The sequence below is a fragment of the Drosophila bipectinata genome, chromosome 2L (genome assembly GCF_030179905.1).
Source record: "Drosophila bipectinata strain 14024-0381.07 chromosome 2L, DbipHiC1v2, whole genome shotgun sequence".
Taxonomy (NCBI): domain Eukaryota; kingdom Metazoa; phylum Arthropoda; class Insecta; order Diptera; family Drosophilidae; genus Drosophila; species Drosophila bipectinata.
Window position 1 is genome coordinate 14,835,192 of NC_091736.1, and position 24,584 is coordinate 14,859,775.

Consider the following 24,584-nt stretch of genomic DNA (forward strand, 5'->3'; position numbering starts at 1 on the left):
ATGTTTGATTAGTTTGAATTTTTTTATAATTGAAATAAAAATTGGGTATTTAGAAAAAGTTTTTTTTTAACACGATATAAGTATATTTAGAAATAAGTAAATTAAATATATATATTACCTTTTATAGTGTTTCTAATTTTTGAAAAGCTTATAATTATTTTAATCGTTATTTATTACCATCTCTAATAAGAAGAAGAAGTTCCGATAAGTTTTTTTGTTTTCGGTTTTGTTTTCTTTTTACTTTTTCTCTTGTTTTCACACGAATTCCGTTCATCAGTGAGGTTATAACTTCGATTTAAAGAAATTAAAAACCATAGTCATGGAATTGCGCAGTCAAACATTCAATAATTTAGTTGACATTCTGAAAGGTACTCAAAATTGTAATGTGTTGAATATTCTTGAAATTCAAAACCGCATCATCGCAGGCGCTGGCGTCTATGAGGAGGGCATGGACATGGAGGAGATGCGCAACTTGGCCGATGCTATGCAACTCTCAACCGCCTGGCCCCAACAATCCTCTGTAGATCAGGATTTGGAAAGGGCTCTACTGGTGAGCTTAAAGCAAATTTTATTTCACAACCTAATCCTCTACCTTTTCTAGGAAAGCGAACTCGAATTCATGTACTTGCATCCAGCTCAACTTCTAAATTCCACAATGATTCAAGAAAACCCGATTGCAATTCCAGAATCGAGTCCTGATCGCGACTGCGATAGTCCTCCAACTGCACCCATACATATGACGGTCCGTGCATTGGTTCATCATCCACTCGACTGGAGTCCCACATCCCAAAGGCGTTCATTACTCAAGCGGCCATCTGTTTCTAATAGTTCTGGCCCTGTTTTGGGTGGCAAAAGAATTGGAGTCGTCATCCGCGATGGTGGCAAGCGTGGCGATCAACCGGGAGCACCTCCCGAATATAATCCCGACGAAACGCCCATATCGGTGGTAGATTCAGGTGTCAGTAGCCAGGAGATTATGCTCTCCAGCCTCAGTTCAGAGGGCAGCACGGAGATATCCATCGGCGAAATGCCCAGCCGTCATTTGATCAGCACCAGTAGTGCTGCTGTTTCAGATTTCTCCTCTAGCCACGATCAAGAAAATCAAGAATGATCATCGATCAGATCGTTAAATCGATTTAATAAAATATTATAGCCTAAGATTTTTGTGAGTTAGCGAAGTTCCAAATAAAGAAAATTAAAATATGAATGAGTGCTTCTAAGTTCTCCACTAAGATTCTTTATTTGTTAGGTAAAAAGTTGATCTCAAAATGATTAATAATTCAATTGTTGACAATAAATGATTATAAAAAATTAAAATTATAAAAATTAATTAAAACTGAAAGCTTCAAGCTTGGTAAATAATTCCTTAAAAAGAACGTTTGCGCAAAGTCTTCGATGAATTCGAATGTTGCTCCAACAAGCGATCAAGTTGCTCTCGCAAAGACTTGAAGGCTTCAGCGCTGACCCGTTTCTGGACTAGATCCGACGACACCTTATGAAAATATGCGGTGACCTCCATTGGTTTAGCCAGAGGCTCAGCCACTGAATCCCCTTCAGGGGAATGAATAGTAGAAATGCTTCGCCGTCCTCGCCGAGCTACACGTCCGCCAATGGTTGTCGGGAAAGAATAATCCGCTTTCGAGGCACAATTGCGACGAAGATCGGATACGGATGGATAGGGCTGTGACTCGTTCATCCTCTTTCGAAAGCGTAGTTTAGGCGGCAGTACCGGAGTGGTGCATTGGGAACCTGAGGGAAGTTCCTCATCCTTAACAGAAGAAACTGTGCTGCCAACTTCCAAATCATCTGGATTAGGGCTTGACTCGCGCTCGCTGTAAAAATGTAAGAGTTGGAAAATGTTTCTGAGGGAAATTGGATAGACTCACGGAGTTCGTGCGATGTGGCTGACTATCATTGACCAGTCGGCTCCATCATAGCTGTCCATAGTCACACTGCATATAGAGATATTAATATTATACTGAGTTGGACATGTGTTGGACTACTTTTCTTACTCTTCGTCAGTTCCAGCTTCCGTTCCTTCATAAGAGACATAAGAAGTCTCTGAATGACTTGGAGACTTGGGATTGGGCGAATTGGAACTCTTGTTTTCACTATTTAAAAAATTTTATGAAAATATGTATGAAATTCTGTAATTCGCAAAATAGCCTTGAAGAAACTTACTCAATAGACACGGAATCGTCATCACCAACAATATGTGGAACGACCGATATATGGGGCCTGCAAATTAAGAGATTTTAATTATTCACATTTCACATTTACAAATTCACTTTGATTACATGGTATAAAAGTATCTAAAAATTATGAAGAGAAACTGCCTGATGGAATTCATGTAGACGCGTCTGCCAACGAAAAAAAAAATGAACCAAGCCGGAAGTTTTGAAAAATTGGTGTGTTAGCACTGAAATATATTGCAAAGCCCACGTGGTATGGAAAATTAAAACTGTTGGATTCGTAATATAAACTCGATAAAATTAAACTTAAAAAAAAAAAAATAATAAAAAAATTATAATTTATTAATTTAAGAACTGATGGACAAAATATATAAAAATTCAAATATATACAAATTTATGCAGTGTTGAATAACGTCAAAATTAAAGCTCAGACCCGTAAGTGTCACCACCAAATTACTCAAAATTTCGTAACCAATACATTTAATCAACTAATTGTTAAAATTAATATAAAATATATAAACTAAAACCAAAAAAAAATAAAAGTTTAGTAGTCGTTGCAATTATCTTCATCCACCTCATTGCAATTGCAGTAGTTGGGTGCTATATCGGATCCCAGATCTTCCTCGCCAATAGTAACACAACGCACGTTGCATGGATATTTCTGAAAAATCCGTTTGAATAAAAGAAATTTCAAAATTTAAATTTAATATAAGCCCACCACTATGACCAGCGGATGTCCATTTTCATCTGATAGGCCAACATTGTCGCACCCATCACCTTGGTTCTGCCGATTCAGGATGTACTTGCTTATGCAGCAAATCATTATCTGAAAATTAGCTTATCGATAAACCTATTCATTTAATCCTATTTTACTTACTAGAAACTTCAAGGATAATGCCCAAAGAGCCAGAAGAATGTAGACAAAATTCGTAATAGCTCCGTGGAATATTGGCAGACACCCGTTCGTGTTTATCGACTCCACGGTGAGGGCAGGGATGGGCCTGCTTTCAGAAATACCACCACCGGGCGAAAAGTTGTTGTAGCAACTTTCACAGGATCTTTTGCAACAGGCATATGGAGCAAGGATTGTCAACGAACAGTTATCCCCCTGGTTGGGCATCCACTCTGCATTCATCCAGTCCTTGTAGTCATGCGCACCGCAGCACTCTTTGTGCCACTGCAATCCGTCCCAGAGCAGTTTCCACTCCGGGCACGAGTAATACAAGTCGATCCCCCGGATTAGAGAGGTTTCAACCGCACTTTCCAGTACATTGACTCCATGGTATAGGTTCCAAACACATCCGAAGCCAGAGGCTACAATAACGCAGGAGTACAAGAGCCACAAGGCTAAGATCAGGTGGACGTTCGGTGTACATCGCCTCCTCCACAATCGCCGCCACATGGAGATGCTAACCAGAAACGTCACCAGTAGCTGGACACCGTACATGTACAAACCGAACACGTAGCCGTAGACAAGTCTGGACTCAATATCTGCCAGGTAGCTGGTAAGTACAACGTGATAGTAGGCGGTAACCACCAGGAATAGTAATCCGATCACAGCCTCGGCTATCAACAGCAGGGTAACGTAAAGGGATGCACGTCGGAAAGGTTGGCGCATTTGGTCATCCTCGTGGGCATAGGACAATTATTTGGGTTGTCGACAATGTGAAAGATCTGAACTCGAATTTCATTTGAAGTGACGGTCAAAGCAAGGATTGAAATCAATTCCAACAAAACCTAAGGGTATTTTATACTTATTTGTCTTTTAAATATTTTAAAATTTGCTACATTTTTTAGCCAAAACATTGTTTTTTTTACAAAAATTTAAACAAACCTCCCGTTGTTTATTTCGAACGGTACGGCAGCACTGCTCCTGTGTTATTCAAACGTGGCGCCATTATGAAAAATGTGACCAGATAAAAGGTAGCTAATGGGAAGATGGTAGCGACGTTACACAACACTGGATTTGAACAAGACCCATCTGTTTACCGAACCACCCAACCTTCTTCTCCGGGGCTATAAAAACAATACTCTGGCTGTTGATGCAACTCAGACGTGGGCAACCAAAGCCAGAGAAAAGAACTCAAAGTAGAGACACCTGTGAAACCCCAAAGTAAATAAACAACAGAGTTTGGAGCCATTCGATTTGCCGGCATCTTGCATAACCAAAAGACTAAGAAAACAAAAACAAAATGCAATCCATGGCCAGACAATCCGCTAAAATGTTTCCCCAGGTGGGAAAACAAGGTGTGTGCGATTATCCCGTGTCCATTGTGAAGTGTTATTAATTATAATTATTAATTTTTTTAAATTAGTGAGCTACCTTTCGACCAGTGCCTCCTGGAGGGCAGCAACTGGTGGCAACGACATGGTTGTGGAGATCAAGGAGCCGAAGACCCGCTCCGAGAAACTCATGGCCTTCCAAAAGAAGCTGCGCGCCAAGACGCCGTTGGGCAAGCTGGACGAATTCTCGAGGCATCCCTTCCAGGAGAAGGAGCCCCTGAAGCCGTGGCCGAACCAAACGAATCCCTACACCGGAGAGATTGGAGGACCATCTGGTCCGGAGCCAACGCGATATGGTGACTGGGAGCGAAAAGGTCGCGTCTCGGATTTCTAGTCACCCCTTCCGAACAAGTTCCTTAATTAGAAAATAGGCTGTCATTTAAATGCTACCCACTAAGACTAAAAGCACATGTATACTCGAGTAATAATGTTTAATGTTTAGTGTATAAATAGAAAAAAAATACAAATATTTTTGAAAAACTTAACTATTGATTTTTGAATTTAATAACTTAATTTTCAGATAAAAGATTATTTATTGTTTAAATACATGGAATACAAAATATAAAGTTCTTATTCAACTAACTCTTTAATGAGGTTTTCACTGATTTCCCAAAGCTGTCGCTGCAATGAAGGGCTTTTCGACAACTTGCTGGGCTCGCAAAAGAAACAATTATTAAAGTACAGTCCAGACAGGCCCGTCAGTTCATTGGCAGTGGCGCAGTAAATGCTGGTAGCAGCCGCTTGTTGCTGGATAGTGGATACATCAATAAATAATTGGGGAGAGTTCAGTAGAGAAGACTTACCAAAGACTTCGTAAAGGGTCGAACTATGGCAAATAGTACCCTGTAGAACCAATAGTTACGCGAGAGATCAGTGGATACCATATTGCCAGGATGCACGCTGAACACAGAAATCCCTCGCTGTTTCCAGCGCTGGAGAAAAAATAAATATAATTTAATTGACCCAATTTTGTAATAATTAAGCTTAATGACTCACCTGAGCTAATTCCTGGGCAAATAAGACATTGCACAATTTGGCATTATTGTAGGCCATCATGCTCCAGTACTTCTCTGGTGGCGGGGACAGATGATGCACTGCTAGATTCTCCACAGGAAGATTGGCGAATCTGGGGGAGAGAGGAAAAAGGAGCATTAGTTTGCCACACATTCTATCTTGTCCCGGGATTGTTTGTTTCACTCCACATCCAGCTGAACCCATTGGACTTTGCCCCGCCGGCCGACACAATCGCAAAACGAGTCTTGATTGCCATTGTTGGTGGCTTTTCATTAATGAGATGCAGGCAGAGGAACTGGATGGGTCGCTGACAAAGACCCGAGGAGACCCTACACCTAACAAAGGCGCCAACAAGTGGCTGGCAAAACACAGCCCGATAAAAACAAGGACACTAGGAAATGATCAATGAACTTTTTATAGAATGTACCCTATAAGTGGGCAAGTCCATAGTTCTGGTCACGTGTAGTGGATGCTCATGTCGCATACTCCTCAGGGAACATGTATGTGGCTTGTACATAAACTACTGCGCACATTTTGGACTTTGGATTTGTTTTCATATTATTCACAGACACCCGACGATGCTCGGAGTCGACTCGACTTGGTTTGGCTTGGCTTGGCTTGGGGGCGATGTAAAAATAACGTCGCAAAATGTATGCAAATTCCAATTTATTTATAAGACCTGGGTGGACAGCTATCGCCGCTTTCCATAATAAATATGTAGAACTTGTTGTGGTAGGTGCAGGCTGGACGAGTATGATATACTATATTGTTTATCTGGTTAGTATTTGAATAAATTATAAACAAATTTCTTTCCAGGGGTGTTAAGAGTATTTAAATTGCAGAAATCAGCTATCCATGGCGTGATTATTATTTGTCTTTTTAAAAAGATTTGCCCTTAAAAACAAACTAATTTGATTAACTTTATAGCTAAAGAGGTCTATCTTAAAAATAAAAGTATCTACATCCTTTTATGAAATATACTTTTATTGAAATATGATTTAGAATCTTTTAAAACCCTTTTTTTAAAAGAAAAATTCGTGATCATCTTCAACCAGTTCCCAAATTTGTGTTTAATTCTAATTTTAATAATAAAAAAATATATTCCAAATCTTGTTAAAAAGCAGCCTAATTTAATGCTTTGTATTATCAGTTAGCACTTAGTACCGATTACTCTACTTTGACCCCATTAGCAACTAAGTCGGTAGTATTAGTCATATCTGGAAAGCAATTGGTGGCATACATGACTATCTGCGAGTACTCCGCTGTGGCGCACGAGACTCTATGTTGCACGTTCGCCAGATATCCACCAACCCTGCCAGTTTTTTCTGTATTTCTCTCGGTGAAGCCAAAAATGTTGTACGTGAGAAAAGCAACGAACGCAGCAGTAGAGCACCAGATACAGATACAAAGATACTCAACTTCAATTTTGGTTTATGTTTCTTCCGCTGCTTCACGCGATTCGTTCAATGATGATTTATTTGTGACATCATGCACAGTGGATCGATAGTAAATAAATTAAATAAAACTAATAATTTAAATAATAAGTTTTTATATTAAAAAAACAAAATATTTGCAATGATCTATTTGAAGTTGAATTAGAGCGAGTTTAAAAATATTGAGCTGAAATTTTAATACAAACATGTATTCAAGAAACATAATTATATCCTTACAAATCCTTTTTTAAAATCTTAATTTAAATTTTTAGTAAAAAAATCCACTTCATACCACTGTGTTTACATGCTCGCACGTGAGGGCGATCATATAGTTTCTATAGGTTCGAGGGCGGTATGGAAGTGGGGGCTTTGAGGTTTACTGATAATACAATCACAGCTGTCACAATTATATGGTTATTCAGATTTCTTCATTTACAAAACAGAACGCAGATGGCAATGTAAACAAAGCTGTTGGGGTCTGGGAAAAAAAAGAAACTTTATTCCCCAACTGGAGTTCAATTGCGTTTCGCCTTGAAATTATAACAAACAACATCTCGCTTGTAAATAAAACACGAGACTATGGAAAAACAAAAAACAATTTAACAAACACTACACTAGCCAACATAACAAGGCAAGAAATACATATTTATATCTGGCCTGGTCTATGAATAGTTTTGGCCTGGCCCCAAAGTGCGAAAAGAAACCGGTCGGTCCAAAGTCCAAAATGCGGAGGCATAAAAGTGCAATCAACTCGCCAAAATAAAAGACGACTACTTGGAATGCTAGACATATATCTGAAATTATGAGGTAGCGACTAGGATATATCCTGTAATTTATATTTTTTAAAACTTTTAAATATAGTCAGCAAAACAAATAATTATGATTAAAATGTGACCCCTATTTATATTATTAGAATAAAGGTTACAGATTCTAATAAAAAGGTGATAAGAAAAATGTATTATTATTAGTTTTTTACTAGAATATAGCGATTAAATATATAATTTAATGAATTTAAATCTCTTTACGGTGCGGGGAAAATATGAGAACTTAAACTTGAAACTAGCTTGACAGTAAAGGCCATAAAAAATGGAACACATACCCCTTTAATGAAATGTACTTTTTAAAAAACTCACGTAAGTTTATCATGTAAGATTTTTTAATCTAAAAAAAGGAACTATCGTAACCAGAAAGACATTGTAAATATTTTAATTATAATTCCTTACCCTTAAAATGTTCCTTCATGCTTATTTAACCAATTTTTTATTATATTCCTGTTCTATTTACGTGATAAAGTTCTCAAATTCCAAAACTTACCTATGTGACTCGGATGACAACACCACAATCCGTGTTTTGTAATCAAATAAAGTCTCCAGTTGCAATGTCAGGTAGAAATGCGACAGGTGAGAGACCTGGAATGTGGTTTCCAGACCATCTTCGGTTTTCGTATAAGGCAAGGCGAAAACACCCGCATTTAGAATTAGATAATCAATGTGACTGGTAGGGAGAGTATTTTTTAAATAAATATTGAAGAGGATGACGCAGAAGCTTTGGTTCGAGGACGTACCTCACACTCTCTTTGATCTCCGCAACAAATTGCTTCACTGAGTGCAAGGAACTCAAGTCCAAAGCCACAAAACGACATCGAGAACGGGCTGCTGGTCGCTCCTGGGCAATCCTATCGATGGCTGCCTCAGCCGAGTTATTGTTCCTACAGGCCAAGATTATCTCGCACCCATGTTGGGCCAGCGATCGAGCCGTTTCGAAACCAATCCCACAATTAGCACCGGTTATGAGGGCAATGCGGCCGTGCAAATCCTTGCCGTGAAGGACTTGAAGCGCCGTGGAGCAAGAGTCAAACCTTTGACGTACCCGGGTCACATCCTGCGTGGGCTCTTCAACAGCAAAAGCTAGCCGGGGATCCACATTCGTTCTTTGCTGCGTTGTCTTATTGAGAAACATAAACCGGCGACTCTGATCGTCGTAATACTTTTCCCATCCAATAGGAAGTTCACCGGTGATTCTTTTAGAGCGCCCGGTACGTGGGTGTGTCCATTGGGAAGTCTTACTTTGTTGGCTGACAGAAAAAATTGAAGATAAAATTAAGGTTGCTATAGGAGTGTCTATTTTTCTTACTTGACATAGCAAACGGTTCCATCGTCGGTGGCACGTTCTTCCCAGCCTGGTGGCAGCTCATCCTCGCTATCTGAATCTGGCAAAGCTATCATTTTTGGGCGTTGGAATGTATTTTTCTTTAAAGTTTAACAAAGCTAAACTCCCTAAAACGAGTTGATAAAAATATAAACATAGCAAATCAGCTGTTTTGGTTCATGACTTTGCTTTTTTGTTATCGCCGGTTAGAGTTAGTGATGTACCTTTTAACATAAACTGTTAACTTAACATAAGCTGTTAAGTGTCAAAAAGTTAACAGAGAAACGTTATTAATTTAAATTAAATCTATTTTGAAAAAATAAAATGTAATCTGTATAGTAACACCAATTTAAAATTAGTTTTTTACTTTGTAAATTGTTTTTACCATTTAACTAATTACAACTAATGTCTTTTTAAACCTTGAAAGTAATTACTAGCCTCCCAATATAGCAAGTAAAATAAGCTTTTATGATCTTAAAATATGAATTATATTTATTTTTAGCATCATTTTAAATGATATCATTGATTCCTAACTAAAAGTCGACGAACTAAGGTGCTACTTTTCAGCGTTCAGCCGGTGGCTGGTTGATGATCCCGTAGAAAAGCACCAGCTTGGTGGGATCGTGGCGCACGATGACCATGAATGGTGTGTCGCACCGGAAGAGAACATCCGGGCCGGATTTCTTTAGGTACGTGACCGTGGCAGCCGCCGCTTCCGTACCCTGTTCATTGACCGTGAAATCCACTTTGTGGACTATATCGTCCACCACCAGATCAGAGCGTCCTCCTCCCGCTCCGGCGGCTCTTCGCTGTGCTTCCAGATTCTGAAGGCTGTTGCCGCCACCATAGGAATTGGCCGCCGTGGGCTCTCGTGTGGCAATCAGGGAGAGATCATTTTGAACGGCACTGAAAATGCCACCCAGTCCCATCTTTTGCAAAATGGTTTTAAGATTCACGGACTCCGTAAGGTGCAGTTTGGGGAAAGCCAACAGAGCCGTTCGTCTGTACATTTTACCAATGAGATCTTCTATAAGCTCCGGAGTCAGTTTCCTTTGCAGTGCCTGCAGTTCCTGCTGAGAGGATTGCAGGGGCTGGATAACGTACATGGTGCTCAGGTTGCCTCTGTAGGGAAGTCCAATGATCCTGCAGCCCAGCTGGTGATCTTCGTGGTAGGGGAAGGAGCCAGCAGTTGCCATCATCCTAACCCGCACCACCGGCTGGGTGCCCTCGCCGTTCGGATAAAAGTTATCCAACCTGGTAGCACTCTCTATGAAGTCAGTTTCCCAAAAGGCCTTAAAGTACAATGCGTTGGCCAGAATCATCTTGGTGCTCTGAGGAATTTTACTCGAAATAATGTTATCAATGTGGTTGTTGGTGTTCCTCGCCACCCAGTTGTTAATGTTGTATCGGGATCCCTCAGGACTGCCTTCAAAGTCCATGCTCTGAATTTCCGATCCATATACTTCGGCAGCTGCTTGTCTGAAATTGCGACAAAATGGAACAAATAAGTAATCAAGTAAACAACAAGGTGTTGCATATTTTAATATTAGTATGCAAACATCATCAGGTATGCAAAGTGGATCAAGATCATTGGGAACAATTGATTTCTATGGGTGGGTACTGATGTGTCATGTTTAAAATATGTTTTTACTAATATTATAAAGGGCTCGTCTATTAAGTAATTACAAGACCTTTTTAAAAAACTCTACTTTTCTGATCATAAAGACTTGAGAAGAAATCTTTACCCCTTTTTGCTTTAAAAACCAGTTTAATTCACATTATATAACTTTAATTCATCACTTTAAAACCTCATTACTATATAACAAAAAAAGAATCACTTTCTTATCTTTAAATCATTTTCAGTTCCGGTAGTATTTTAGTATTATATTTTTTAATCAAAATAATTGCAAAAATCTCTCAAATTTAAATGGGAAATGCTAAGTCAAGCCTCTCGTGTTGTTTTTTTTTTTATAAATATTTCCCACACTAGCTTTCTCATAGGGAAATTCTCAAACAAAAAAAAATTCTATGAATATATGATTAGCATTTGTTTCCTTATTAGCTCGTAAACATTGTAACTTTGAGTTCAAAAATTCATTTTGAACTGGGACTTTGTACCATAATAATATTACTAAAATATCTAATAAAATATGGTTTAAAAGAATATTCAGAGTTCATCAGTTAAGCCTTAGTTCCCTATATTTAAAAATAGACTTTAATATTTTTCCCTGTGTAGAACATCAAGGCAGCCTATAATCATCTGGCTTTTCCCAGCACCCATCCCAACCTGATCTCGCTTCGGATCCAGTTTGCGTTCAATTATCCACACCGGCACTCACCTGTAGTCAGGGTTGAGCGAGTACCCATTCTGGGTGAATATTCCATTGGCGAGGTGCACCTCATGGGCTCCTGGCCTCTGGGCCCGGCGATTGGCTCGCATTCCGTTGACAGCCCTCCAGTTGACCACAGGTCGTCCCTGGGACACCAGATCCCTTGTCGGTTGCTGCAAATCCTTCAGCATTAATCCAAACTGTTCATGCAACTTAATCGGATCTACTTGTGCGAAAACATATTCCAATTCACGGTGGCTAGGTCCCTTGGCGCCCAAATATAAAAGTGCCAGGGCGTTGACAATGCTCAGTGGTGAGAAGATTTCCGTTTTCTTGTTGCTCAAATTTTGGCCCAAAAGATTGGCAAAGTGCAGGACACTTTTGGCTACTCCATCCGAGGTGGCTAGATCGACACGTGTTTGGCCAAAGCCGGAACTTGCAGCCGGAAATGGATTTTGTATAGCACTTGGAGGCTGGATGCGGGCCCCCACTGGGTCGATTTTATTGCCAAGGCCATTGACAAGGCCGGGAGAGGTAAGGGGTGGCAGTGTTGGTAACAAAACAGTTGGTTGGTCCTTTGAAAATGGATTTTGTGGTTGAGACTGTTGCTGTTGCTGCTGCAGTAGTTCCTGTTGAATTTGTTGTTGTTTCTGTTTCTCTTGTTGCTTTAATTGATATTGTTGTTGCTGCTCTTTCCATTCTTGGCCAATTCGATCTATATAGGCCATGTTTTCGGGCGACCTCAAATCTGGCCGCCAAAGATCCATCTCACAGCAAGCCGCACTTATCATCATCGATGCCATAAGTAAGCGCCACATTTTGTAAATATTCAATTTTAATCTTTTACGCACACAGCACTATAATATATTTATTCTATATATAGATTTATTTCTTCTATTTTTTTTTTGTTATATTTTTTATTTTTAAACTAAGCGCGATGTGGCCGTTTGGATTGTTAAAGCCAGACTGAGCTGATCCCGCTCAGTGCCCATCTTTTTAAAACTGGAATCGCAAAACTCGTTATCTCGGTAAGCTATGGATCGAGACATACTCTGGGCCTTTGAATATGGATGGATGGCTCTCTGGTAAGTACTCAGCTGATCCCGGGGAGCTCTCTGATGACGAGTCATCGGTAATGCCCCAAGTTTGTTTACAATGATATTCTGCACTTGTTATTATTGATTAGTAGGTACCTTTTGTATTGATTTTTCTTTGAATCCACAGAATGGAATCCCATTCAGGTTTCCCTCTCCAATATCTCTTGACTTATGACGTTAATCTCTATTCTCTATATCTCTCTCTATTGTACCTTTGTATCTCTTCAAACCCGGCGAGAACCTATTTGAAATATTTATAAGCTATACTATATAATTTATGTTAGATGCGTATTCTAAAGCTTTGTCATTGGAAAGTCTGAGAGTAATAATGCTGGGGATTACCCATTTGGATACCCATAGGACTTATAGTCTATTTCCTTAAGAACTTTAAGAAATGCAAATGACTTTAGATGACTCAAATTAAGTCATTTCAAATATCCGTAACGAGTTCAACAGAAATCTGACTTGCATCTCAATGTGTTTGCAAATTCTTCAACAAAAGCCCTTTGCCTTAAAATGATATATTTTTGTATAAATTTTAAAATATTTTTATCTGGGTGCATCTGAAATCATCTTATCCGGAAATTAAAAGGTTCTGACAATTTTAAAACAAAGAGCGATCGGTCACGCGTTGCAAAAAGTTAATAAATAAAAACTAAACGTGACTTTAATTTAAAAATTCAAAGGACAGGTGAATAATACATTTTATAAAAATAAATAAATTACTTTTTTACTAAGTAGTACTACGATGCTACCTTTTAAACTAGTACTATGTACTGCTTTTTATTTGTTTTAAAATTATTACAAAATATTAATACTGATTCACGAATTATAGATATTACCAGTTTATTTAGAAAAATAACCTTTAATAAAAACGCTCACTCCATAATTATATTTTTAATAAATGTTTGCTAATTCATTTTATTTTTTTAAAATTTTCAAATATAATCCTGACTTTTAAACAATGTCTTTTTTTAATCAGCCCAATAGATTGTATCGATGGCGCGGAAACCAATCTTTTCAAACATAGTCCGGGAAGGAATATTTTTGGTAACCACTGGAGCCAAAACTTGATCCCCCAAGGCGGAAATTTTAATGGCCATAGATTTTACTAGTAAGCTTCCCAGACCCAGACGTTTGTGGGTATCAAGAACTTGCAGTAAGCCCAAGGAGCCAATGGGTAATCTGAAACGTAATATGAAATATAAATCAATTCTCAAGGTAAATGTTTAGTTTCCAAAAACCCACCTTAAACACCACGCAACTAATTTTCCATTATCATCATAAGCTCCAACATTAACATTTAATTTTATAAGATGTCGCACAAAGTTAACCGATTTATCGCTTCGATGAGGCCATATTTCATTGATAGTTTCGGCATCTTCTATTTTTAAGTTTGATAAAGTAATTCCAGTAGGGGCTCTAGAAGAAATTTGATTTTTAAAAGTGTAAAAGAAAAGATATATCTTTAAAACTTACTCAATTTTAAAAGTATCTATCAGATCTTTGCTGACCTGATACCAAATAGTATCCACAATATGAAGCTCCTTGGTGTAATATTTTTTGGAAATTGTTTCAACCACTGGTTTCAGACGTGAACAAAATCCGAAGAATGTATACTCATTCTCTATGTTTTTCAGGCACTCAATAGCTCTTGTCACACGGTCCAAATTATCAGAGAGTGTGTTGAAATACAGATGCTTGATGCCGACATCCAAATCCAACTAAATTGTGGGAATTCTTTATTAAAATTTAAGCTGACTCTGATAATATTGTGACTCTACTTACAGTTAATAAAAAGGTTCCGTCGTCTTCCCAGTTGCCATTTAGAGATAAGATTTTTGCTTCTATACTGGGTTCATATTCCACCCAACTGATGAAATTATTAAGGCAAGGATAACCCTGAGGATCGGTATCCCTGTGGGCATATAGAGCCCTTAGCTTCGTCCATTCGGTGCGGCGAATCTCAATTAATGAATCCTCTCCAGACATAACGACTACCTCCCTTTGCAAATTCCAATCGAAGACTGATCTTGAAAACTAAATAAAAATAAAGAGAAATGATTTTCTTTGTCATAGATTTAAGAGAAAGTTCGTAAAAAAAGAGTGCAAGATAATGAATTAGTCGAATTTTATAACATGCAATAAATAATTTTTAATAGGGTGAACAATACTTTTTATTTTAAACAAAAAAAATAAAGTTTACATCATGGAATTACTGCCCAATATAGTATATTAATTGGTCTAAACCCCAGTTTTTCAAACATATTCCGACTACTTTTATTTTCCAACAATACTGTGGCCAAAACTTCCGAGCCAGTTTTTAATATTTCTTTGGCTATAAATTGCACAACCATGGACCCCAAACCCTTTCTTCTATGATCGGTTAGGACATGCAGATTTCCCAGACTTCCATGGGGAGATCTAATAGAAAAAATATTAAAAATATTTAATAAAAAAATAGAAATATTATTTTACCTCAGACACCAAGCTAAAGGCTCTCCGCTTGAATTAAAAACACCAGCACTGACATGGTGTTCCATTAATCCTCTTATCAATGTTAAAGAATCGTCGGAGCGATAAGCCCAGTGCTGATCTATCAAGTTAACATGTTCCAAACTAAGATAATCAACTTTAAACGAAGGGTTTACACTAAGAATTTTAAAAATCAGTATAATGTAATTTACTATTCAATTTTTAATAAAATTTACCCATCCGTTTTCATGTTTTCAACTTCAGAACTGGGCAAGTGATAAACTACAGCACCCGGATGTTCCAATTTATTCAGATCTTGACCTCTTTTCAACCAGTATTGCTCCACTAGTGGTTTCAAGTCTTCCCCATAGGCATTTATCAAATGAAAACCTTTGATTTTTAAAGAACATAATAAATAACCAAGATCTTTTAAGGATCCTCTAATGGTATTCAGGTACAAGAATGACATTTTGGTCATTTTATGCTGAAAATTAAATTCATAAATTAATTATAAATAAAAAGTCCGATTGAAATACTTCCTACAATGAGTATATAGTTGCCATGGGCCGACCAATTCTTATCGGTTGTATATATCTTAATTGACTCGCCATCTGATAATGGCTGGTAGTTTATAAAGTACTCCAATAGATCGAATCCCGTGAGATTTTTGCGATCGCCGGCATATAAATCTCTCAGAAGTGCCCACTGATCTCGTGCGATTTCTGTTGTTGTAGAACCCATTGAAGTCAAATTAAAGCTAAGACTGCAACAAAAAACGTGTTAAAAAGTACAGATGTTGTCACAAATACATATAGCCACCCCGGAGAGTATATTTTTATTCTCTTAAAGCTTTATTCTCTTAATTCTTTAGAAGATTCTCTCACTTGGAACACCTTCAGAGATTCTTACATTTTAAAAAGATATATCGATAACAACGGATTGTTTTTAGCCAGCTGTTAATATTGGCGGTTTATTTAAATTTTAAAAATAATTAATGTATTCTTAATTAAATCTTTTTAACAAAGTTAAGGGAGTAGTTTTAAGCTAACATTTTTTAAGTCTGAAACTTAGTATTTAATGATAGAATTGTTTGTTTTATTCTGTTTGGTAATATTTTGGAAAATATTTTGTTTATAATATATTTAACTATTTATTAGTCATATTTATGTAATATAATAAATAAATAAAGAATCGCCTATTAGCTGTTTCCTAATCATCAATCAATTACCTTGCATTATTTGTTAGTTTCCGATTTTCCAAGAAATAAGCCCTGACTGCGTTTCTGCGTTAGCAGGGAAGATTTAATGCCGGACACACCTCTCCAGTGACATCCTAGAAACACCTTTTGGAAGCACTTTGGAAGCCACAAGCCACAAGTGGCAATCAAAGTCAAAATAGTGATTCAGAGTGACCCATGTCCATACTACTTACGATCCGATCAATTTACACACGCATGTCTGGTTTTTGGACACCCGAGGCCATCGACTAGCTGACACTGGGGTCGCTCGGGCATCTGCTATATATGTAAAATATTTGTGTGTTTTGTGGAAAAGATTCTCAAACGCCGGAGAAGTTGTCTAATCAGAAACAGTATCATTCTAGCGTCGGAGCATTCTGGTCCGATTCGACTTACCTCCGTAGCCACCGTGATGACGTGATCGCAGCTGTTACAGTTTATAAACCTCCTCAATTTTGCATTCCCAAAAATGACACGCCAGTTAATTGCGGACAGCTTAAACGTCGCGATCGTCGAGTTACAGTGAAAAAACGGCCACAACCCCAAGTTCAAATACCACTCCTACAAATTCATCAGAGAATCAATAGACTTACTTGGGCTTATCAACAGACTGGCAGGCGAACCGGTTTGCCCAATAGACTTCAAGCCCCCAATTGGATAATACTATTGAATAGTTCTACTTTAGACATGGGCCAGAAGCTAACGTGTTGCAGGAAGTGCGAGGAGTGGCTGGAATCCCACAGAAATGAAGACGAGCCCAAGCTGCGTATACGTAATATCAATGCCAATTACTTGGCAGGAGGCCCAAATAAAGATCAAATAGGTGAGATATTTAATATGATAACCTTCAGCTCCTGCTCCCATTTGATAATATCTCTCAATAATACACAGTAATATTTTTTGAAAATTGATTTATTTTATAGTTTTTGTGCCATAGAATTTGATTTGATCTTTGAGTTTTGCTCGGCAAGCGTTTAAAATGGATTTTCTTTGTAGCATTTAATGCCTTACGAACAATTATGCATTCTGTTCTGTAGTTTTCGCCTTTTATGAATGCAAATTTGTTGCCGTGGGTGTTAGACACTCATAGATGACTGCCCACAGTGGGGGTATTACCCATTAAATTGCTCATATCGTGCTTGCAAATTTTTCGAGAATCCAATTCAAAAATAAACAAACACCTGCCTGGAAGAGCAAATTGGCCAAAAACTGTGATATTTATTATTGAAATTAATGATAAACATGCAATGAAATGATTAATAAGAGCACGATGATGCCTTTAATGGCGAAATGCAAATTAAAGATGGGTTCCGCTTGAGAAAACAATTTGGAGAGCACTGTGACCGTTTTGGATCAAGATGTTGCCAATCAACGATGACGTAGTGGCTGGTAACCACAGCTTCTGGCCAACAACGGGTCCATCAAGCTGAGCCAAAACATAATTACTAATAAACCGAGAGATGTGAAGAATCTTAGAGAGAATGAGTATCTTTTTCATTCGAAATTGGAGAGAAGAACGCAGTCGAAACTATCTGGTAGAACCAATAATTTCCGATCAGTTGAGTTTCAAACGTCGCGCTGTTCGCACGCTAGCGGTTCTAGCCAGTCCGAGTATCTGAAAGATACAAAACGCTCTTTGAAGCGCAGTTTCCGTTAGTTTCATTCTGACTTGGTTGTGGCTTTTGTGCTAACCGTAACACACTAATCGCGGCTCAAAACGGTGTTTATTGTTACCAGAATCGTTAAAGCCGGAAACTAGAAATGAGTTACTGGTATCGGAACTATGCCCCAAGTTGGTTACAGAAATGGTGGCACACAAATAATCCCCCCCGAAGAGTGAATCCCTTTCGTAGTACTCGACCACTGGCCAATATTGAAGGTATTTTTGTGAATCATGTTAATTCGATTTTAATTGGTTTGGTCTTTATTCCAACCAATGACTTCACTTTCGCGGGTTTCGTTTTTATTTTGAATTCTTTTGGTTAGCTGTCTGACGGGTTTTAAGGTTTAAAATAAAATAAACATTTGTTTAATTCACTTGTTCAAATCAAGAGGTCTTTTTACGGTAGATGACTTCATTGATTGTTTTTATTTTTTCAAATAATATTATTATTATTTATAGACCAACATTTTCAGATTAAAAGTTCACCCTTAGAATATGATAATCAAATATAATGATCTGAGAGTGACACACATGTTGTCAAGTGCTGTAATTATTTTCAAATAATTTGAATAGTTTCTCTATTTATTTTATTTTTGGTGAATAGTTTTTGTTTTTGGACTATGACTTCATTATATGTGCCTTTGTTTTGTGAATTTCGGTTTCCGTTTTGGAATTTGCGTGCTGGCTGGTTTGACACGTTCTGTGAGGTTTTTGCTATTTTGCAAAATTATTAGCATATATCCACACAATATTTCAGAACTACACACTTTTAATATTCCAACAAATATTTGAAATGTTTAATTTATTTGCTTTAACACTTTGCTAAGAATTTTTTTCTAAAAACAGCATCGATCAGGAAAAGAAAACACATGCCTTTACTTATACAATTGCAATATAATTTTAATTGAAATGATTTATGAAATAGATCTCTTAGCTTTCGGCGGATTCTTTTGATGTCCATGAAGAAACCTATTTTTAGGTGCAGGAATATGACCCCAAGTCACCCAAGTAAATTGATTTTCATACAGTATGCCCTTTATTGAACTTTCCAAAAAAAAATGTTAGTGCTCCACTTAAAAGGTTTATTTTAGAATTCCAGGTATCTATAAGAAAAAAGCAAATCAGTGTTTTGATTGGCATTAATAGAAGAATCAATCATTGGTTTCTTAAAAAAAATGTATTTTAGATTTATGAAGCAAGGTGTCTTAATGAATAAAAACAATCAAGTTTTGGTCTGTAGCTTTGTCTTTAAAATTAATGCGGGATATTTCTACCCAACAGCTGCATCTTAAAATTTGAAATAAAATTACTAAATAGAATTTTAAGCTGTGTTTTTTATTTAAATTACTATTTTTGTTTTTTTAGTGAGGCGTTGGCGTCACTTTGATTGTCTTCCGAGACAATTAATTGCCTTGGCATTGATCTTTTGGTCACCGCGGCACAAGTTTTCTATGTTTATGGCCAAAGGCGATTAGTCAATATGATTCTCTGGGACTTTCGGGTCTTGACAGGCCATTTGCTTTATGATATCATAGTCTCCCCAAGGCAGAGGCACTTTGGTCAAAATAAGATCGTCGGATATCCCGCCTCCATAACGATGACAGACTTTATTCAGAACCTGTCGAAAAACTAATTATTGCTCTTCTGCCGAATAAAAGTTTCAAGAAACTCTAGATTCTAGACATATTTTAAGACCAATAAGCTTTTATTATTTTATAATCTAAAATAAATACTAAAATTTCCCTTACCCATTTTTTAGATTCTGCCAACTCGGCAGTGCTGGGAGTAGTTCGGATAGATCCCTGCCTGGAGGACAACCACGATGAGCACCATACGAGTCACTTTTATGCCGCAGCTGCCAAGGAAGCCCTCATCGTGAGGAGAGGAGAACCCTTCAGACTCCGCATCCACTTTAATCGCGACTACAGTCCCAGCAAGGATGCCATCAGTTTTATTTTCAGTGTGGCCGATGATGTCAGACCGAGTCCTGGCCATGGAACGCTCACAGCTTTGGTGCCCCACGATGGTATCGATTACCTGGGCGACACCCTGGAGTGGGGGGCTGGAATTGAGTCCCACGAGGGTCAAATCCTTACAGTCCTGATCAAGCCACCTTCCACTTGCCCGGTGACCGAATGGAAATTGGATATTGACACCAAGCTTCTGGGAGATGGCTCCAAGAGTTATCCCCTCCCTCTGCCTTTGTATGTGCTCTTTAATCCTTGGTGCCCTGAGGATCAGGTGTACCTGAAGGATCATGATCAGCGAAAGGAATATGTGATGCACGATACGACTTTGATCTGGAGAGGATCCTACAATAGACTGCGTCCCTCGGTCTGGAAAATTGGGCAATTCGAGAGGCACGTGTTGGAGTGCAGCTTAAAGGTCCTAGGCACTGTCGGGAGGATTCCTCCTGCCTACAGGGGTGATCCTGTGCGGGTGGCCCGTGCCCTGTCCGCCTTGGTCAACTCCGTGGATGATGATGGTGTGCTGCTGGGAAATTGGTCAGAGGACTTCTCCGGTGGAGTGGCCCCCACCAAGTGGACCGGTTCCGCCGAGATCCTTCAGCAGTTCTACAAAACCCAGAGATCCGTGAAATTTGCCCAGTGCTGGAACTTTAGCGGTGTACTGGCCACCATTGCCAGGAGTCTGGGAATTCCGGCCAGGATTATCACCTGCTACTCCTCCGCCCACGACACCCAGGCCTCCCTAACCGTCGATGTTTTCATCGATGAGAACAACAAGAAACTAGAGGCGGAGACTACGGATTCGATTTGGAACTACCATGTGTGGAATGAGCTGTGGATGCAGCGTCCTGACCTGGGAGTGGGTCTGCACGGCTCCTACGACGGCTGGCAGGTGGTAGATGCCACACCACAGGAGGCATCTGACAATATGTACCGCGTGGGTCCTGCCTCTGTTCTGGCCGTAAAACATGGCGAGATCCTGCGACCCTTTGATGGAGGCTTCGTCTTTGCGGAGGTTAATGCAGACAAGCTCTACTGGCGCTACAATGGACCCAGTCAGCCCCTGAAACTCCTTCGCAAGGATACCCTGGCCATAGGTCATCTAATAAGCACCAAGGCGGTACTGAAATGGGAGAGGGAGGACATCACGGACAGCTACAAACACGCCGAGCGTTCCGAGGAGGAGAGGAGCACTATGCTCAAGGCCCTCAAGCAGTCCCGTCACGCCTTTAGTCGGTATTACCTGAATGACAACTTCAATGAAGTGGAATTCGACATGGAGCTCAAGGACGACATCAAAGTGGGTGAGAACTTCAGTGTGGTTCTGAAAGTCTCCAACAAAAGCGAGACTCGCGTCCACTTGGCCACAGGGCAGATTAGTTGCGATGCTGTCCTCTACACCGGAGTGGGCGCCGTGGAGGTCAAGTCCCTGGGCTTTGAACTGGAACTCCAGCCGAAGAGCAGCGACTACGTGCGCATGGAGGTCATCTTTGAGGAGTACTACGAGAAGCTGTCCTCACAGGCCGCCTTCCAGATTTCGGTCGCCGCCAAGGTCAAGGACACGGACTACGACTACTATGCACAGGATGACTTCCGGGTTCGCAAGCCGGACATTAAATTCCAACTGGGCGAGGCCAACATTGTGGCCCAAAAGGAGCTGGACGTGATTGTCCGACTGGCCAACCCCCTGCCCATTCCCCTTCACAAAGGAGTCTTCACGGTGGAGGGTCCTGGCATCGAACAGCCTTTGAAATTTAAGGTAACTTTGGTGTTTTCTCTCTTTTATATCAAGGGCTTTTCCCATACGATTCTTAAGCGGAATACCTCAAACGATTTGTATTTCGATTCTGCACAAATCTGCATCAAAATCTAGAAACAAAATTTTCGATCGATATTTTTCCCATTTTTCTGATGGAGCCCCCTTCCAAAATGCTGATTTTTCATATATGGCCCCAAGTCATGACTATATCTTGGCCAATTCGCATCCGATTCTTGAGCGGAATACCTCAAACGATTTGTATTTCGATTCTGTACAAATCTGCATCAAAATCTAGAAACAAAATTTTTGATCCATATTTTTCCCATTTTTCTGATGGAGCCCCTTCAAGAATGCTGATTTTTCATATATGGCCCCAAGTCATGACTATATCTTGGCCAATTCGTATCCGATTCTTGAGCGGAATACCTCAAACGATTTGTATTTCGATTCTGCACAAATCTGCATCAAGCCCCCAAATTTATAGGTGTCCTCAAGCCATGGCTATACATTTATATACAAATTAAATTGTTTTCCATTTTCTGATATTAATTTATTTTTTATGGTCCTTTAGATCGCCGAGATCCCTGTGGGTGGCACCGCGGCAGCCACATTTAAGTACACTCCTCCGTATGCGGGTCGTGGAACCATGCTGGCCAAGTTTACCTCCAAGGAGCTGGACGACGTGGATGGCTACAAGCACTACGAGATTGAACCTCGCCCGGAGGACCTACTGCAGCCCAATGGAAGCCATCGAAGAAGCAATATTATTCGCCGACGTACCGATGTTATTCCCTAAGCTAACCTCTCTAGAAACCAGTTTCTTTTTGTATTTTTAGATATAGTTATTTGTTGTAAATAATATTAATAATACATATTAATTTTTGATATTTAAAAACGAGATAATAGTTCAGTTACTCAGAATTTCATCGATTCCCAGGGCATAGGTTGGTTTGTTGGCCGTTTTAACAAAGAAAATACCCCTAGCATCCCGAGGAACAGGATCACCCATAAGGATCTTTCCGCCAGTACAGTTTTTACCCTTGAGTTCATCAAGTCCTGTACAGGGAACACCGTAAAATCCTTTTGGCGAGTTGATAGATTCCGCATAATATTCATAGGATCGTCCATGACTGCAGCCAGCTGGAAAGACTCATTAGTTAGAATAATTAAATTATTTCCAAAAATAAAGTCTTACTAAAAATCTGAGATAACTCTTTGCATCCTGGTTGTGGTGGTCCACCTCCATTTGGATAGAAATCAACCATTCCAATCGGTTTGCGGAAACCCAAATATCCGGCACAACTATGAATGACATCCACAAAGTTGGCATCCGTATCGTCCAAATGGTTCTCGGGCCCAATGCAATCTTCGAAAGCGGGACGTGCCGGATCCAAGCCAGTTATGCGATTAACTCTGTATTTTGTATAAGAGCCAGCATAACCCATTATATGGGCACCTAAACTATGACCTATTAGATGTATTCTCTGCCGGTAGAAAAATAAATATTATTTATTTTGTGGACTATTTCAAATAGTTATCCAAGTACCTGTGGATCTGCATCCTTTTCCTCAACCAGAAGATCTATCAGCTTGGCCACTGCCCTGCCCACTTGGACAGTATATCGTGCTGGGGTCAGGTAATAAATATTATCCGCCTGATCCTTCCAATTGATGGCGAATACATTCACCTGACCCCGTTCTATGTAGGCTCCTCGAATCGATTGAATGGAATTACTCATGGTGCTGGACTTCCAGCCATGAACAAGGATTTTAGTGTCCAGATCGGGATTAAACTTCTCGGCCATTTCCTGCCAGGTGTCGCGTTTGTGGCGTTGCGGGAACTCGAAATTATTGTCGTCTATCCAGAAGTCGGCACTGGAACTGGACTCACTAAAAAATAGTAGGTCAGTTAAAGCTTAAATAAAGATTTATGATAAGACTTACCTTCCATAAAGTTCAAACTTGATAAGTTGCGGCAAATTAATACGATTCTCTGGAGGAGGCTCCACCAAGTAGGCCACTTCCGGCTTTCCCTCCCCATTGGGCATATAAATCCAGGTCTTGTTGTAATCCTCCTGATTCAGAGCCACCTCGCCACGTATGCCAACTGAAAAAAGATAAAGAAAAGTGTGTAAATAAAATATCTTGAATTATTTAAAAAGAAATTTACAAAGCAAGAGCACGGGTCGCACCACCTGGGCTAGGGCCGCGAATCCGGTGATGAGCCACTGCACCACCACAAAGGTGGTGGACACCTCGTTACGGCAGGGATTTATGACATTGCAGATGCAGGCCAACGCATTGGAGGACATCTTGACCAGGTGACCGTCGATCGTCAACTGATCGGACATCGGACTGGAGGCCTCAAGCTCATTAAGACGGCTGACGCATTAGTAATCCTCGAAACCGGTTCTGACCCAGCAATTAATTCTTGGCCTGGAGCACTTTAATTACTCAACCTGGCATCAGGGCGTTGTATTGGCTCGAATCTCGGTCAGCAGACAAAGCCCAATCCCATCGAATTCGCAGATCCCACGTATGAAACTTACCCATCCAGGCAAGGGTTAACCCAAAAAGCCAGTGTAATTGCAACATCTCTGCTGCAATGATACTTTAACTCTAATTCTAACGAGGAAAGTTCGTATTTTATAATGCCTAGCTACTGGTCTATGATAAACTAGAACAGGGCCAAGTGTCAATCAAGACTGGAGTTTGGCTTTAACCACAAACCAGGTTGAAGCCTCGGTTTCGGGAGTCTTATCAATGGGTCACAGCGGGATGTCAAAGGTACGGCACTGTTTAATTGGGTTGGAGATAGTTTTGCGATGCATACTAATTAAAAAGAGGTGCATTGCCCTTTGATTAAGGGGAAATAACATCAAAATTAACAAAAAATGTATAATTTTAAAAAAGCTTTACTTATTTTTCGGAAAAAGTCATAAAGAAAATAGGTAACAACTTCAAAAAAAAAAAAAAAGAATAAGAAG

General features: G+C 39.4%; 10 protein-coding genes across 14 annotated transcripts; 3 read left to right on the top strand and 7 right to left on the bottom strand.

Moving 5' to 3' along the window:
• Window positions 1-210: 210 nt before the first annotated feature.
• On the top strand, window positions 211-1,207 carry LOC108125859 (uncharacterized). 2 transcript variants are annotated; one of them, XM_017242201.3, is made up of 3 exons: window positions 211-368; window positions 426-550; window positions 602-1,207. In XM_017242201.3, the coding sequence occupies exons 1-3, from the start codon at window positions 320-322 to the stop codon at window positions 1,109-1,111; spliced, it is 684 nt and encodes a 227-aa protein (XP_017097690.3). In that variant the 5' UTR covers window positions 211-319; the 3' UTR covers window positions 1,112-1,207. The 2 variants fall into 2 exon arrangements, with proteins under 2 accessions (XP_017097690.3, XP_070132874.1); XM_070276773.1 differs by having other exon boundaries at window positions 218-550.
• Window positions 1,208-1,258: 51 nt separating this feature from the next.
• On the bottom strand, window positions 1,259-2,456 carry LOC108125882 (uncharacterized). The gene is made up of 5 exons (XM_017242223.3): window positions 2,298-2,456; window positions 2,182-2,238; window positions 2,013-2,111; window positions 1,887-1,952; window positions 1,259-1,832 (listed from the first exon to the last, which is right to left on the bottom strand). Exons 1-5 carry the CDS (start codon window positions 2,348-2,350, stop codon window positions 1,367-1,369), a joined length of 741 nt encoding a protein of 246 aa, XP_017097712.2. The 5' UTR covers window positions 2,351-2,456; the 3' UTR covers window positions 1,259-1,366.
• Window positions 2,457-2,655: 199 nt separating this feature from the next.
• Window positions 2,656-3,928, bottom strand: Tsp33B (Tetraspanin 33B). Its single transcript, XM_017242405.3, has 3 exons — window positions 3,070-3,928; window positions 2,911-3,018; window positions 2,656-2,853 (listed from the first exon to the last, which is right to left on the bottom strand). The coding sequence occupies exons 1-3, from the start codon at window positions 3,808-3,810 to the stop codon at window positions 2,737-2,739; spliced, it is 966 nt and encodes a 321-aa protein (XP_017097894.2). The 5' UTR covers window positions 3,811-3,928; the 3' UTR covers window positions 2,656-2,736.
• Window positions 3,929-4,089: 161 nt separating this feature from the next.
• On the top strand, window positions 4,090-4,960 carry Sirup (Starvation-upregulated protein). Its single transcript, XM_017242406.3, has 2 exons — window positions 4,090-4,439; window positions 4,508-4,960. The coding sequence occupies exons 1-2, from the start codon at window positions 4,385-4,387 to the stop codon at window positions 4,807-4,809; spliced, it is 357 nt and encodes a 118-aa protein (XP_017097895.2). The 5' UTR covers window positions 4,090-4,384; the 3' UTR covers window positions 4,810-4,960.
• A 28-nt stretch (window positions 4,961-4,988) lies between these two features.
• On the bottom strand, window positions 4,989-9,245 carry Wwox (WW domain-containing oxidoreductase). 2 transcript variants are annotated; one of them, XM_070276774.1, is made up of 6 exons: window positions 9,056-9,245; window positions 8,487-8,996; window positions 8,237-8,419; window positions 5,472-5,601; window positions 5,279-5,407; window positions 4,989-5,222 (listed from the first exon to the last, which is right to left on the bottom strand). In XM_070276774.1, the coding sequence occupies exons 1-6, from the start codon at window positions 9,145-9,147 to the stop codon at window positions 5,046-5,048; spliced, it is 1,221 nt and encodes a 406-aa protein (XP_070132875.1). In that variant the 5' UTR covers window positions 9,148-9,245; the 3' UTR covers window positions 4,989-5,045. The 2 variants fall into 2 exon arrangements, with proteins under 2 accessions (XP_070132875.1, XP_017097893.2); XM_017242404.3 differs by having other exon boundaries at window positions 8,237-8,416; window positions 9,056-9,243.
• A 289-nt stretch (window positions 9,246-9,534) lies between these two features.
• Spn28Dc (Serpin 28Dc) lies at window positions 9,535-12,373 on the bottom strand. Its single transcript, XM_017242399.3, has 2 exons — window positions 11,410-12,373; window positions 9,535-10,549 (listed from the first exon to the last, which is right to left on the bottom strand). The coding sequence occupies exons 1-2, from the start codon at window positions 12,216-12,218 to the stop codon at window positions 9,634-9,636; spliced, it is 1,725 nt and encodes a 574-aa protein (XP_017097888.2). The 5' UTR covers window positions 12,219-12,373; the 3' UTR covers window positions 9,535-9,633.
• A 1,065-nt stretch (window positions 12,374-13,438) lies between these two features.
• LOC108125864 (uncharacterized) lies at window positions 13,439-14,529 on the bottom strand. The gene is made up of 4 exons (XM_017242207.3): window positions 14,286-14,529; window positions 13,977-14,221; window positions 13,746-13,919; window positions 13,439-13,682 (listed from the first exon to the last, which is right to left on the bottom strand). Exons 1-4 carry the CDS (start codon window positions 14,487-14,489, stop codon window positions 13,472-13,474), a joined length of 834 nt encoding a protein of 277 aa, XP_017097696.2. The 5' UTR covers window positions 14,490-14,529; the 3' UTR covers window positions 13,439-13,471.
• Window positions 14,530-14,704: 175 nt separating this feature from the next.
• Window positions 14,705-15,725, bottom strand: Glyat (Glycine N-acyltransferase). Its single transcript, XM_017242220.2, has 4 exons — window positions 15,516-15,725; window positions 15,209-15,456; window positions 14,976-15,149; window positions 14,705-14,921 (listed from the first exon to the last, which is right to left on the bottom strand). The coding sequence occupies exons 1-4, from the start codon at window positions 15,711-15,713 to the stop codon at window positions 14,705-14,707; spliced, it is 837 nt and encodes a 278-aa protein (XP_017097709.2). The 5' UTR covers window positions 15,714-15,725.
• Window positions 15,726-16,557: 832 nt separating this feature from the next.
• Window positions 16,558-22,479, top strand: Tg (Transglutaminase). Of its 2 annotated transcripts, none has more exons than XM_017242506.3 (3): window positions 16,558-17,032; window positions 19,632-21,598; window positions 22,170-22,479. In XM_017242506.3, the coding sequence occupies exons 1-3, from the start codon at window positions 16,897-16,899 to the stop codon at window positions 22,392-22,394; spliced, it is 2,328 nt and encodes a 775-aa protein (XP_017097995.2). In that variant the 5' UTR covers window positions 16,558-16,896; the 3' UTR covers window positions 22,395-22,479. The 2 variants fall into 2 exon arrangements, with proteins under 2 accessions (XP_017097995.2, XP_017097996.1); XM_017242507.3 differs by lacking the exon at window positions 16,558-17,032 and adding an exon at window positions 17,757-18,088 and having other exon boundaries at window positions 22,170-22,477.
• LOC108126065 (inactive pancreatic lipase-related protein 1) lies at window positions 22,430-24,398 on the bottom strand. 2 transcript variants are annotated; one of them, XM_017242509.3, is made up of 5 exons: window positions 23,768-24,398; window positions 23,542-23,704; window positions 23,145-23,487; window positions 22,794-23,082; window positions 22,430-22,738 (listed from the first exon to the last, which is right to left on the bottom strand). In XM_017242509.3, the coding sequence occupies exons 1-5, from the start codon at window positions 23,946-23,948 to the stop codon at window positions 22,506-22,508; spliced, it is 1,209 nt and encodes a 402-aa protein (XP_017097998.2). In that variant the 5' UTR covers window positions 23,949-24,398; the 3' UTR covers window positions 22,430-22,505. The 2 variants fall into 2 exon arrangements, with proteins under 2 accessions (XP_017097998.2, XP_017097997.2); XM_017242508.3 differs by having other exon boundaries at window positions 24,147-24,394.
• Between the last annotated feature and the right edge of the window lie 186 nt (window positions 24,399-24,584).